The 14,914-nt window shown below is 45.1% G+C and overlaps 1 protein-coding gene across 1 annotated transcript in view; it reads left to right on the top strand.

The window, feature by feature from the left end:
* Positions 1–7,406: 7,406 nt before the first annotated feature.
* Positions 7,407–14,914, top strand: part of plch2a (phospholipase C, eta 2a) — a 158,891-nt gene continuing 151,383 nt past the window's right edge. The window contains exon 1 of the mRNA XM_078950021.1: positions 7,407–7,686. Coding sequence (XP_078806147.1) covers positions 7,533–7,686 — 154 coding nt within the window. The 5' untranslated portion in view covers positions 7,407–7,532. The remainder of the gene's footprint in view (positions 7,687–14,914) is intronic.

The raw sequence follows: 14,914 nt of genomic DNA on the forward strand, positions 1-14,914 counted from the left end.
GCAACTGACTGCTAAAGTTAATAAAAGACAAGTCCTGAATATTATTATTCCTGTTCGACCCTAAACTAAACCAAAATCAGCTGTCTGTCAACCGACCAGCCAGTTGCCCAAATGCCGGCATACATCAAAGAGCTCTGCGGCGGCGCCAGTAGTAGCCTAGCAGGAGCTATCGAATGACAAAGCAGCCTAGTTATCATAAATCTTTTGATATTTTTCTTATATTCATTGAGACAGTAATAAAGTGATCATTTTTGTTTTTCATGTTCCTTTTTTGATCGAATGTGGGTCACAGAGACACGGAAGTTACCGCTGAAAGCGGCTTAGTTTTGCCGGCGTACAGAGAGCATATCCGCGTGTATGACTTATGACGTGAATAATTATTGTGTTCGAACGGATTAATTATTGCGTTCGAACCAGTTAATCATTTCGAGGGAACGGAATAGTATTTCGTGCGAACGAGATAATAATCTGTGGGAACAAGATATTAATCTGTGGGAACAAGATGTATTTTTATATCTTAATGTCAAGACACGGGCTCCGTAAAAACATGTGTTTTGGAAACGCAAAAAAAGTTTTTGAAAGCAAAAAAAAAAAAATTTGAAAACAAAATAAAAAATAATTGAAAATCATATATTTAACATTTTCACTTGCAACTTAGAAAGTTTTGGTGCAACGTGGTGGCAGAAATATCACTCCATAAATGTCCTGCTGTCTGTTGGGAAGTACTGAAAGTATGAGGTCGTTCTTTTTTGGTGGGCTGATGAGATGGTCGTCTGTGCTCAGTCCTGACACACTTTGGACAAGTCTGCAGGACAGGACAGGTCATGTTGATGGACTGAGGAAGACTTTTAATTGACACACATGTATGACACGAAAAAGGCACACACATGAAAATGACAGCTTAAAACTACAGTATCTGTCAAGTAATATACGTCAATATATTCAACCACAGCAGGAAACGAGGTCTAATTTAAATCTGATGTTTCTTTGCTCCAGCTTTAGTGTTCACATTGGCTTTTAGCAACCTGGGGCCTCATTTCTAAAACTTTGCGTAGGATTTGCGTCAGAAGTGGCGTACGGATGAAACAAAGGACGTGCGTACGCACAGAAATATTCGGATTTATAAAACCGTGCGCACGCACATCCTACGCATCTTTCCCTTAATAAATCACAACCAATTCTAAATGCAGCGCAGCTTTTGCAGCTTCATGACACGCCCATAGTTGCCCATAAATAGTCCGTGAAACGCCCACAAATGAATATTCATTGATTGTGAAACCATGGCAAACACCGAGAGGAAATCACAAAAACGTAACTTCACTCAATGTGAAGTAGAAGTTATCGTTGGCGAGGTGGAAAAGAGGAGAAAAGTGTTGTTTGGAGGGCACAGTGTGGGCATTACTAATGCCAAAAAGGCACGTGAGCGGCAAACGGTGGCAGACGCCGTAAATGCTGTAGCCTCACAACCTCGGACCGTGGCCGAAATAAAGAAGAGATGGTCGGACATCAAAGTCGAGGTAAAAAAACGTCTGGCGCTCCATCGCCAGAGTGTATCTGCCACGGGTGGGGGGGTGGGGGAAAGGGGACACCGGAGCTGACCCCTCTTTTTTTTTTTTTTTTTTTTTTTTAACTTGTCCTGTCCCACAGCTGGGCAGACAGACGAGGGCTGAGGGCCTCTTGTGTTGGACATATTTTACTTTAACAAGAGGGGTTATTAATCTTCTGACAAACCAAAGGTATGTCTGAATAAACCCCTTTTGTAATTGAGGCCAAACTTTATTAATTTCAATCATGTCTGAAAATCTTTGGTGTTGGACCGGACGGAAAAGGAAAGAGGGGAAGAAGAGAGAGGGATGTTAGAGAGAGGGGGGGGTAGGAAGGTGATAATAGGAGGGGAAGGGGGATAAGACCATGAAGCAGCATACAGCAACAAGTTTACTGGTTGTTAATCATTATGGTAAGGTTCAAATGCAGTACAAAAAGGGCGGGGCCTGTCCACACACACTCAAATGTTATAAACACACCTGCTAGCTGCAAAAATGTCCACCTGTCGACATGTACACAAAACAGATAGTGTTCACACGCATACTTATGCCTGATAACCAACTAGTGTGAAATATTTCAGTCATTCAGTCATGCAAGCTATTAGTGCAAAGGTGAGCTAACACCAGTGCTCAGGTGAGGTTTTATGTTCTTCTAAAATGGATGGTGGAACGTGAAAAGAAGGAGGGAGAGTGCCCAGCCATCCCCACCCCAAGACCCCCACCGCAGCAGCAGCGGCAGCCGGAATCCCCCCAACGCCACACGGGAACCGGCAGGGAACAACCGCCGCCCGGGCGACCAAGCCCGCCACCCAGGCCAGGGCCAGCAGGGCCGCCGCAAGGCCCCCAGAGCCAGAGGCCAGGGAAGCACGGAGGGAAAGAGAGCGCCGCCCCAGCCCAACCAGGAGAGCAGCCCCCCCGCCGCGCCGGGAGAACCCAACGCAGAGCCCCACCGGAGAAGGACGCCCACAGCCCCAAACGAGCACCCCACCACCACTCAGGAGTTCCGGGCATCCCCCCGCCCCAACCCCAGGTACGAGCCAGGACCCCCCAAGGGAGACCCGCTCCGCACTCCAGGCAACCATCCGCCCGGCCCACGGTTGGTCCAGGGAGGAGCGAGGCAGGGGGCCCGCCGCCCCCGCCCAGGAGGGGGGAACCCCGGGGAAAAAAAGAGGGCCCACAAGGGGTGTTATAAATATGGCCCGACCAGGCTCGGCCACAGTTGGAAATTTGGCGGGGCCCAGCACTCAGGAGCAAGGACCAGAACCCACCCCCCAGGGACCAGACACCCCCGGCTCAGATGTAATGTGAACTCCCCCACCGCGCGGAGAGAGCACCGCCGGGCCCAGGAAGCCGGCACCCCGGGGACACGGCCGCCGTTGCAAAGGGGGGCCCGCACCCCCCACCAGGGAAGAGGCAGGGGACAGACGGACCCAGGTCCCACCTTCCTTGCAAATTGTGTGTGCGTGTATGTGTGTTTGAGATGGTGTGTGTGTGCATGTGTGTGTGTTTATGTTGGGATGTATATATTGAGGGGGGAGGGGTGTGTGTACTAAGGGGGGTGCAGTTAAAATTGGCGGGTAGGGCACTAAGGGGACATCTCCTGATTACTCACAGTGACGTCCCCTCACCCTCCCCACCAAGGGGCCCTAAATGTCTAAGGTGCGGTTAAAATTGGCGGGTAGGGTGCTAGGAGGACATCCGCTGCTTGCTGGCAGTGATGTCCAAGCACCCCCCCTACCAAGGGCCCTACATGTCTAAGGTGCAAATAAAACCGAAAGAGGGGGGGCCCACTCCATACGGCAACCATAGGAGGGGGGCCACTGCCTAGTAAACCCCCCCCCAAGGCTCATCGCAGGCTAAGCCCCCCACCCCCTCACCCTATTATGAGGTTATATGAGGAAGGGGGTAAGTTGGGGACAGCTGATAAACTGTCCCCCGGTGGTCAAACAGCTGTCCCCCGCCCCTCCCCCAGCAAGGGGGCCAGGCCCACCCAGCCCAGGGGCCCCACCCCCGGAGGCGCCGACACCCCAGGCCCAGCACCACCCCCCCCACACAGAGAGAGAGGAGCCAGAAAGCGCCGCCCCCCCCCGGAGCAAGCCCAGGCCCCCACCCCCAAACGCCGGCCCTAGAAGAGCTCTGGTCAGGCCTCGACGGGACCGAGGCAGCCAACCGGCCGGGGAAACCGCCGATGGCTGACCCCTCTTAATGAGAGACAAGCGGCAAGAATTGGGGAATCCCTTTTAAGTGGAGTGGTGACTGAGGCGCAGGGGGAACACCGACGCGCCAGATGCACCGGGTGACACCCCCCCAAAAGCCTGCAGATGTCCAACAGGACGGCTGGAGGAAGTCGGAACCGGCTCATAAGCCAGTCGTCCTCATTTGTCAGCAAGACTGCTTGCTGTCTAAAGATGCGTTCACTCCGAATTCTTCCATTTGCCACATCTTCTAAGAGCTCAAGATCAGCCATTGTGCGTCATTACGCATTGTGATGGGGCATTTTATTTCCATCCATTTAATTGCATCTGACAAGCTACAGATGTCGGTAATAATCGACGTGGAAATGGGAAATTGATCAGCGCAAATGTAATTTCTTTTTGCTTTCTGAATGGTTGAGACATACGCCATACATTGTTTTATCAAAAATAAAACAAACTAAAGGCATATGCATGAATACCATAATTCTGTAGCTTATGAAGAAATGTTTTACTATGAAAACAACTTTCCCCAGTGGACAATTAATGCATCTCTCTCTATCTATCCATCTGTCTGTCTATTTATCTAATTGCACCTATATCTGCTCCGCCAGATATAGGTCACGGACACACTAACGAGAATATCAGTTTTGTACATTATTTCGTTCTGTTAAATGTATTATTTATGAAGATGAATTGCACAACATGCCAATATTGCAGAACATATTTCACTTTTCTTTTTGCAAATATGTGTTCATTTGAATTTCTGTTGTAATTTTCGTTTGATCTTTTTTGTCTGTTTCACTGCTGATCGATCAAACGGGTGTTCGTGTAGCTGTTAATTGTAAGACTTGCTTTGTGAAGTCTTCATGTTATTTCTGAGAGGCAGTATTGTCATTTTCACTTTCATGTGTTTCTTCAATCTGCCGACGGCGTCGCCGTTTCTCATTTCACCCGTTTTTGTGCGTACGCCTGGGTCAGAGCTTGCGTGAAGGACCGCACATTTTCCCGTCAAGTTTGCTTTTTATAAATATCAATTATTGCGTATAGAGTGGCGTACGCCTTCTTTTGTGCGTACGCAACCTTTAGAAATGAGGCCCCTGATCTGGTTTCTCTTTGTGTCTTGCTCCTCCCTCTTGACGTCAGGGTTTCTCTTATTGGTTAGTATTGCGTGGGTTTGGCTTAGACGGGTGTCATGCTCTCCTGTGTTGAGGATCAGAGGTAGCTGCTGTAAAAACCTCTTTGCTCCTCATTAGAAAGCGCACTGGGCTGGTCTGTGGGATCCTCTTGTGCTTTGTGACATCAACCAGCCGTCAGTGACCGAGGGAGCTGGATGCAGTCCCCCCGCTCCTTTGCCTGCTTGTTTTAGCTTTTTCTATAAGTGTAAAGAAAACGCCACAATAATATTTGTTTAACTTTTTTTGCAATTGTATTGAACTAACCAGTTTAAAGAGGTTTTCTGGTATTTAAACAGTTTTATTGTCCTCAGATGTTTTGGACTTTTTTGGCTGATTCAGAATTAACCTGGCAGCCTTTAACCTCAGACTGGTTTGCAAAAGATCTTTCCACCATTTTGTTCTGTGTGGGATCTTCAGCATGTAGCTGTGAGTAAGTAGCTTTGAAGTTGAAGCAGCTGTTTCAGTCTTTCCTCACTTCATCATCCATCACATCTTCAGTGTCCAGCTGTCAGCTTGCACTTGTGCGTTTCCAGAGGACTTTTTCTGCATTCGTATTTTGCATCCTCCTGCACGGTGTTTTACTGTGTGAGAGAATCATTCTGAAGCAGTTGGGACTGAATGGGCGTGATGTTTCTTTTGATGCCTCAAAGCCTCCCCCTCACTCTGCGTCTCAGAGAGCACCGTGCAGAGCATGCCCAGACGTGCAGCTGACCCACAGCCTTTGAGAGACGGTTCCCAACATGTTCACCGGCCGGCCCACCACACGTCTCTAACCTGGCTCCTCAACCTTGCGCTTCACATTATCCAGTTCTGAGTGCAGTGGCGGCTGAAGAAGGTCAGGTAGCTGTTGGACTGTGGGAGCAACTGAAGGAGCCATTGGAGCAGAGGGGAGCTGCATTCACGCTCATTCAGTCTGAACCTTTGAACCTTTTTGTGGGAGTGGATAAGTAAACAAAGGAAGCTTCTGTGGAATGGAGGTGAGATAGGTAGGCTCACATTTGAATTCAAGAGAAAAGCTGTCTTTCATTTCATTCTTCCAGCTCTCTGATTGAAAGTTCTCCACCACCATCTGAACACTTTGATTCATCTGAGGCTTCTTGAGATGTTCTGCTCTCAGTAGTCAAGTTAAGGAGAGGGGCTCTGACCCGGTTCTATGTCAGCTGGTCATGTTGTGAGCACACGCAGAGGTGTACTGATGGCGCTCACTCTGTCTTAAAGGTTCGAGTTTAACCGGTTTGTGATCGTCTTTCAGCGCCGATGCTCCGTGTGGGGGCTCTACCGGTGAAAATAGGATCATGTCATGCAGTTACTGCAAATTTACCTGGAAAAGTGATCAACTTCTAGTGTAACAACAACATATTAAAAACTGTATTGATGTTTAGGGGAAACAAAATCATTGATGAAACATTAGAATGCTTTTTCACAATGCTACTAGCTAGTTATAGCAGACCTACTAGCATAGTAAAATGCAGCCAGAACGGAGTGATGAAGATTTTGTTTTAGCAAAAGGTGAATGTGGAAATACTGCTGTCTCCTCTGCTTCAGAACCTCCTTAAGGGTTCTTTATTTGGGGGTGGGTCTCCCATTATTGCTTCATGTTACATTTAGTGTGGTTTGTTCAAAAGACGGCATTGATGTGAATGATTGTGATTGAACCATGAAGAGTAAAGCAAAAAACAAATCATCCAGCATTTGCTTTCTCTGAAGTAGAGAAGTACAGTTGTAACTCCAAAATAAAACACAGACGCTTTACAGAAAAAACGTCTGTACGATACAGAACGCTGTTGACATGCGGCACTTACAGGAGTGGCTCTTGCAAAAATCGGCCATTTTATTTAAAAGGCTTTTCGGTGTGAAAAACCTTTAGTCATCTCTTTTGGCAGACGCTCAAATATTTGTGCCTGAAAGGACAGAAATGACTCCATGGTGACAGTCGTGGGGCTGGAGGGGCCTGAGATCCCCCCTCATATAACGTCCAGAGAATCTCACGTGGTCTTTTTTTTTAAAAGCAAGAAAAACAGAGTTCAACACAGCCGTGGTTTTTGGTTTGTTCGGCTGCAGTCCTGAAAAAATAAATACATTCTACTTTTCTGCAATAGGAATAAAAGGAAGCTCTGTGAGGATCTCACTATCTTCTCAAACTGGTACTCATTTGGGTGTTTTCTTTTTTTTAGGCAGAAGCAGCCTGGCATTCCTGTGATCCCACCCTGCAGCAGCATGAACTGGACCAGTCACCTCTGACAACTGCCTGACGTTTGTCTGATCCTCACAAAGGACAGTGAGACGGTGGTTTAGTGCCAGAGCCACTGGAGCTGACGAAAATTAGATGTTTACACAAAAGCTTTGGGGGAACTCTGAGGATCTCTTTGTGATTGGACTAGTTGTTCAGCATCTGTCCTGGGACAGGTCTAACAGCTGGGCACCTTGAGACAGACGTTGTTCATCTTTGGAGCTTCCCCTCAGTGTTCGGCTCAGTGAGGAACTCTTGGATTTGATGCTTCAGATTAAAGGAACATTTGAACAACGAGAAAACTTTCTTTGGCCTGACTTATTCATTATATCTCTGAAAGTGCACAGGCTTCAAAGCTCAGTCTGTGCCCTGCTTTGCGTCAGCAGTCATGGAGTCTGTGGCGGACAAGATGACCATGGGGACAGATTCCCCCAGCATTTCAATCAAGTCCGGGACAACTATAACAACAGATGAAAACTCCTTTGTGATCGCTACCAGACCTCCCTGCAGCCACTTTCTGTCAGCCAACATCCTCTGTGTTGGTAAGTGTCTTCCTGCGTGACGCAAACCAGGACACGTACTTGGGGCAGATGTTGTGGCGTTTGTCCTGCAGTTTGTAATGTTGGTGCTTTCCTGTGATGATGTTTTGGTTTACTGGCTGGTACAGTTTGTGGTATTTGTGAGCTAAAAAAGAGGCTTCCCATCACCAGGTTTAAAAGGAAAGTGAAGAGCAGTCTCTGTTGAGTCAGCATGACCTTCTTCAGCCACGTGATCATTTCAATACGAGTCCGTTTTTTAAGGGGATCATGATCTGTATTGATCTCAATGAAACTGTTCTATCTGGCCATTAGTGCAGTCCCTACAAAAGGTTCCAGCCTGTTCAAAACACAGTTGTCAGAGAAAAGACCAGAACAGGGAGAATTGACCACACCACTGCCAGTCTCCTTAAGGGTACCAGTTTGATACAGAACTGGTTTAAAGCTGCTGCTGCTGCTGGTCCCAACTAACCTTACGGACTGTCTTCAGCGGAAAAGTGGTCAAACCTGTACGAGGAGCGTAGGTGGTATGCACAAGCTATCAAGATTTTAGACCACTTGGCAAACCTGTAGGGCACAAGTGTTCACCTATGCAACACATAAGAATGAAGTAGGTGAGACACAGTCACATCATACAGATTTTTCCTTTTTTAAACTCCCAACACCTCCCCTTGCAAGGAAACATTTAGTAATGTTCAAGTGATGGTTGTTTGCTCCTTGCACAGTTATTGACAGCTGAGGAATAAGGAAATTGGACACTCAGAGTGTAGTTTGTGTGGGGGTTCAAAAGGTACTAAGTGTACCTCATTAATGACTAGAGTGTTGTGTAAGGGATGACAGCATCACCTGGACGTCACAAGTGTGTTCAAATTCCATTACAAAACCTTGACAATGCAGTTACCATACACATGGAAATGGTATGTTCCATTTTCATTACATCTGTTGAAGTGGCCGCCCCAGCCTCAAAGAAGTGCAAGACACACCTGGGATCTCATTAGGTTGCAGCCACCCCTCTCTACGACCCTCCCCCCAACAACCTGCAGCACATGTATGGGTTAACACCCCATACTGGTGGTGCATGTGTCTAAGACTTACCAGCATGAGGCCCAAACACTTCTGTGTTGAAGCTGATGCTGACAGATGGAAGCAGCCTCTGTCAATATAATAACTGAGATGTGTTTAAGTCCAACCATTTACCTTTGCTCTTTGCTGCTGCTTTGCTGTCAAAGCTTTAGCTTCGCCTCTGTCTAAAACGTCTGCTGCACAAAAAAAGCTACAGTGGTGAAAATATGAAATGTTCAACATTTCCTCACTCTGACACACATATAGAAATAAAAATATGAAGTTATACATTTTGAAAGCATTTTGTTTAATTTTAGAAACAGGTTCTGCTAAACATGGTGTTAAATTCTGCTTCAGAAATAAAGTCTTGCAGAACAACACAAAGTCTGTCCTGAGAGTTGGAGGTTGTGGGTTCAAATGTACAGTCCGGTCGTACCAAAAAGTTTAAAAGTTCTCTTTCTGCTTGAGACTCAGCATTGGGTTGAATACATCTGGCATTTGAGTGGTCACTGTCTTTCTTTCTTTTTTGTCCTGTTCAAAAAGTGAGCACACTTCTTCAAGTGTATTCATATAAACCCCTTTTGTGATTGAAGATAAGCTTTGTTTTTTTAGTTTTGACTACCCGGACAAGACAGGAGGGGGTTGAGAAAGAAAGGGGGGTTGGGATGATAATGCAAAGTCACTGGATGAGTGTCATAAGTAAATTACAGTACATGCGTTGGTGCTCATACACACCCCCACACACACCATCTCATGGTATGAACACAACTACTTACACTTGTAGTTGTGTTCAAATGGTGAGGTATAGCTACAGTCAGGACCATAAATATTTGGACAGAGACACATTCTTTCTAATTTAGTTTCTGTACATTACCACAGTGAATTTTAAATAAAACAACTCAGATGCCATTGAAGTGCAGACTTTCAGCTTTTATTCAATGGGTTGAACAAGAAGATTGCATTAAAATGTCAAAAACTAAAGCAATTTTTAAACCCAATCCCTTCATTTCATGGGCTTGTAAGTGATTGGACAATTGACTTCCATGCTATTGCATGGGCAGGTGTGGCCAATTCCCTTGTTATGTCATTATGAGTGAAGCAGATAAAAGGCCTGGAGTTGATTAGAGGACTCGTGCTGCATTTGGAAGATTTTGCTGTGAACAGACAACATGCGGTCAAAGGAGCTCTCCATGCAGGTGAAAGGAGCCATCATTAAGATGAGAAAACAGAAAAAATCCATGCCAGAAATTGCTACAGTATTAGGAGTGGCATAATCAACAGTGTGGTACATCCTGAGAAAGAAAGAAAGCACTGGTGAACTCAGCAACGCAAAAAGACCTGGACGTCCACGGAAGACAACAGCGGTGGATGATGGCAGAATCATTTCCATGGTGAAGAGGAACCCGTTCACAACAGCCAACCAAGTGAACAACACTCTCCAGGAGGTAGGCGGATCAATATCCAAGTCTACCATAAAAAGAAGACTGCATGAAAGTAGATCCAGAGGGTACACTGCAAGATGCAAGCCACTCATAAGCCTCAAGAATAGGAAGGCTAGATTGGACTTTACTAAAAAGCATCTAAAAAAGCCAGCACAGTTCTGGAAAAACATTCTTTGGACAGATGAAACTAAAATCAACCTCTACCAGAATGATGGCTAGAGCAAAGTATGGAGAAGGCGTGGAGAAGCTCCTGATCCAAAGCACACTACATCATCAGTAAAACACGGTGGAGGCAGTGTGATGGTCTGGGCGTGCATGGCTGCTAGTGGCACTGGGACACTAGTGTTTATTGATGACGTGACACAGGACAGAAGCAGCCCAATGAATTCTGAGGTGTTCAGAGACAGACTGTCTGCACAGATCCAGGTGAATGCAGCCAAACTGATTGGACGGCGTTTCATAATACAGATGGACAACGACCCAAAACATACAGCCAAAGCAGCTCAGGAGTTTATTAAAGCAAAGAAGTGGAATATTCTGGAATGGCCAAGTCAGTCACCTGATCATAACCCAATTGAGCAGCATTTCACTTGTTGAAGACTAAACTTCAGACAGAAAGGCCCACAAACAAACAGCAACTGTTTGCCGCTGCAGTAAAGGCCTGGCAGAGCATTCAGAAGGAGAAAACCCAGCATCTGCTGATGTCCATGAGTTCAAGACTTCAGGCTGTCATTGCCAGCAAAGGCTTTTCAACCAAATATTAGGAATTACCATTTGGTTTTCAGGTTGTCCAATTACTTACCAGCCCCTGAAATGAAGGGATTGTGTTAAAAAATGCTTTAGTTTTTCACATTTTTATGCAATCTTTTTGTTCAACCCATGGAATAAAAGCTGAAAGTCTGCACTTCGATGGCATCTGAGTTGTTTTATATAAAAATCACTGTGGTAATGTACAGAAACTAAATTAGAAAGAATGTGTCTCTGTCCAAATATTTATGGGCCTGACTGTATATAAACTGACAGCATTTATAGGGGACTTACTGTATGTCACAAATCGCACTGACAGGCATACGTAGAATTTGCCTATCCAAAAAAACAAAAACAAACATCTACCATGCCCATGTTTCGGACAAAGTGAACAATCAGGTGAATTGAATGACTGTGTTTCCTGGAGTGTACTAAATCATAGTGATTGAGCGGCCACTTTTACTGAAAGGTCTGTAAACCCATGCTTCTGCATATAAAACTCTAGTGTTCACGCATCACTTTGCAGTTTTTAAAGTCTGTTTTCAGGCTCTACGTATACACTGGGCATTCAATGAAACCACGGTGAGTGTTCAATCATGGAGTCGGATTTGGGTAGCGTTCCTTTCAAAACAGGGAAGTGCCAATTGGTTAGGGGTTTGTATACTTGGCCGGAATCGGAATAAAGCTGTGAAAGAAAAACGTATCTCAACCCTAATGCTTATTGATTTTCATTAGAAATAAATATTACACTACTCTAGAAATCATTCCAACAAAATGGCCCATCAATTATCAAAAATCTAGAACTCATTGATTATCATCCAACATATTTTTTTAGTGTAAGTTTTTCTTTTTCTTTTTCCTGGAGAACTGTTGGGGCGCTCTTCATTGTCGTTGCTCTGTGGTCTCCTCCAGGATTTCATTGAACATGTCCCTCTGTGATGTCTCATTCCATCACACAGTCCCTGTTTTTTTCTGGGTGTGCTTGATGCCTCTGGCTTCACAGTTGTCCTCCCTCCTCACTGTCATCATTCTGTGAACATCCTTTTGTAGAACTTCCTGTCAAAGTAAAAATCTTTGTATCTAGGGTTCAAAATGGTGGCTAAATAGTACAACAGTTCAGAGAAAGTGGAGGTGAAGCCCTTTTCCACTGCTTCTGCTTGAGTGGTTTTGGCTGTGTGGATTCCAAAATCAGTGAAAACTGTCTTGGTCAGCAGAAGTTTTAGTGGCACCACAGAAGGGATGACGTCAGTAGCGGTGGCCGAATGTGAGCTGATTTCTTAAGTCAGTTGTTCAAATGGGGGCAATATCGTGGTCGTGTTTTCAATCAAAGTCCACTGAAAGACACAAGAAGATCCTGATCTGCACCGTACATGCCACTGTGCCAGTAAACTATTCATGTTGTAAAATGTACTGTTTCAGCGGGTTGTCACGTCTTGTTGAACGATCTCATTAGGCAAGCCCAACTCATTTTAAACGTCTCGCAGTCTTGACCCGGCTAGCTGAGAGTGCTTAAAATGTCCTGGTAGTTGTCTCGCATTAGCGACACAGTCAGACAGTCTGTGCTGGGATAAAAGACCATCATGTACTGCTAACTGCAGTTTGTGCGCCACGCAGCCGAGACTACTGACTCCATGCTCGTCAAGTGCCTTCTGCATGTTGGCTGCATGTCATTACAAAGCAATAGGAGCACTCTCTGTTTCACTGAGCTAACATTCTGGCAATGTTCTCAGCGATGGCAGAACCAGTCTGTGAGCCAGAATAGTTCTTAGGATACAACATAGCTGTTTAAAGAATGAATTTATCATTAATCCTTTGAGATATAAGGGTCAACATACTCATCTGACTTAAAGTAGAGGCCCATATGTCCGTCATAAACAGTTCTGGGAGTCCAGTGTGTGAAAAATAGTGTCGACTTGGGATGACATGGCGAGGATCAATGTGGTCTTTCAGCTGCTGACATTCCTTGTCTTCCACCACAGAGAACGGTTGGCTGGTCATCGTGGGCAATCTTTGTGGGGATTTTTCAAAATTGGGCAATTTTGTTCTACAGTGAGCTAAATATTTCTAAAAAACATTTATAAGCAATGTCCACTTCTTCTCTGTACAGAGTTTCCAGATTTGGCGTACTGATTATTATTTAGTGGGAATAAGAGAAGAACAACACAACACAAGCCAATGTGAAGGAGCAGCTGGATGGCTCAGTTGGCTGGCTAAAGAACTGGCACATTAGAACTCAGGGTTTGATTCCCTGGGGGCAAAATGAGCACTTTACTTCATCCAGTGTGAGTCCTTGGGAAAGACCCTTCACGCTACTCCCTAACTATGAAGCCACAAAAGGGACCAAGTCTGGGTCTCCTTGTGTCAGTCCCCAGCCCAGATGAAATTCAGGGTTGTGTCAGGAAGGATGCTGTTCTTAATCAAGACGAGTCTTCTGCTACTTCTCTACACACATTTCAAGATGTTCTCAGCGGTGGCCAGGTGGAGAAGGTGCAGCCACGCTCCAACCTGATGCTGAGTTTGAAGCTCTAGTTTCTTGAGCCCAGACAAGCTTCAGTTAAATATTCGTTTTAGCCTCTGGCTCCTCAGACCCGCAGGCTGATTTCGCTCACTTCTGTTTCATATGGGTGTGATGGGTGGGGGGGGGGCTGATTAATGAGATCATTTCCTTATGTCTTGACCTCAATCATGAAGCGCTCCATCTGAAAATATTTCCATTTGTACTGAGGGAGCAGCGAGGAGTGGCAGAGGCCAGAATCCACAAAGACAGCCAGTTCATGTTCATCAGTGCATTCATTTAGTTTCTTTGCATGTAAGAGCTTTGGTTATAAGATTTCTACTGAAATTAATTCATTTCTTTGTCAGTCCAGGCCTGATTAGGGCTGATTTGTCTCTGACCAAAACCCATCTGTAGCTGCAAAGTCTTATTTACTCTTCAAAAACTACAACACTGCTTTATATTAATGTTAGTGTTTATACTAGACAATTGTTAACTATTGTTTCTTTGTGCTCTTCTTACCTGCTTACTGCTGTAGGTAACCTGAATGGAAACATAATATTATTAATTTCTGATCCAATAGAAAAAAAGCTGGTACAAATAATGTAATATCCACAGTGGTGTAAAATAAACACTGCTTATTTCACTGTTATAGTTACACCCCAATCATACATTTATACGCATGACCCCTCAGCTTTAAAATTATTATAATTTTATTTCTCTTTATTTCTCTCTTAAGCCAAAAAAGCACAGTGGAGGGGTTAAAGACCCACATGTGGTTGCAGACCCATAAGATAAACACAGTGGCTTGAGAATGTATTCTGCCCCCTTGAACTTTATAACCTTTTGCCACATTTCAGACTGCAAACATAAATATATAAAACTGTGATTTTTTTTGTGAAGAATCAACAACAATTGAACACAATCATGAAGTGGAACAAAATGTATTGGATATTTCAAACTTTTTCAAACTCTCTCCAGATGTTCAGTGAGGATCTCTGAATGATTCAATGTTGACCCAAATGACTAATGATGATAGAATTCACCTGGATGTCATCAAGTCTCTGCATAAATGCTCCTGTTCTGTGATCGTCTCAGAGGTCCGTTTAAAGGACAGAGAGCATCATGAAGAACAAGGAACACAGCAGGCAGGTCCAAGATACTGCTGTGGAAAAGTGTATCCCTTGTGCTATCTTAGATGACCCCCCCCCCCCCCCCCTTCCATTGACGTGTTCTCCCTACCATGACAAAGGTGGATAAAGGTGGGAAGATTTCATATCCATGGACACCAGTGAAGATCACAAATCATTGAAGAAAAAAGGTTCAGAGCACTGTCTAGTGCAGGGGTCGGGAACCTATGGCTCGCGAGCCATATATGGCTCTTTTGATGGTCACATGTGGCTCGCAGACAAATCTTTAATTATACTTTTTTTTTCATTAGACCAGTCCTTCTCGGGCGCGATGCGATGCCAGAGGCGCGCAGTAGTAA

The sequence above is a fragment of the Oryzias latipes genome, chromosome 7 (genome assembly GCF_053564925.1).
Source record: "Oryzias latipes strain Hd-rR chromosome 7, Olatipes_Hd-rR_3.1".
In the NCBI taxonomy this organism is placed as follows: Eukaryota; Metazoa; Chordata; class Actinopteri; order Beloniformes; family Adrianichthyidae; genus Oryzias; species Oryzias latipes.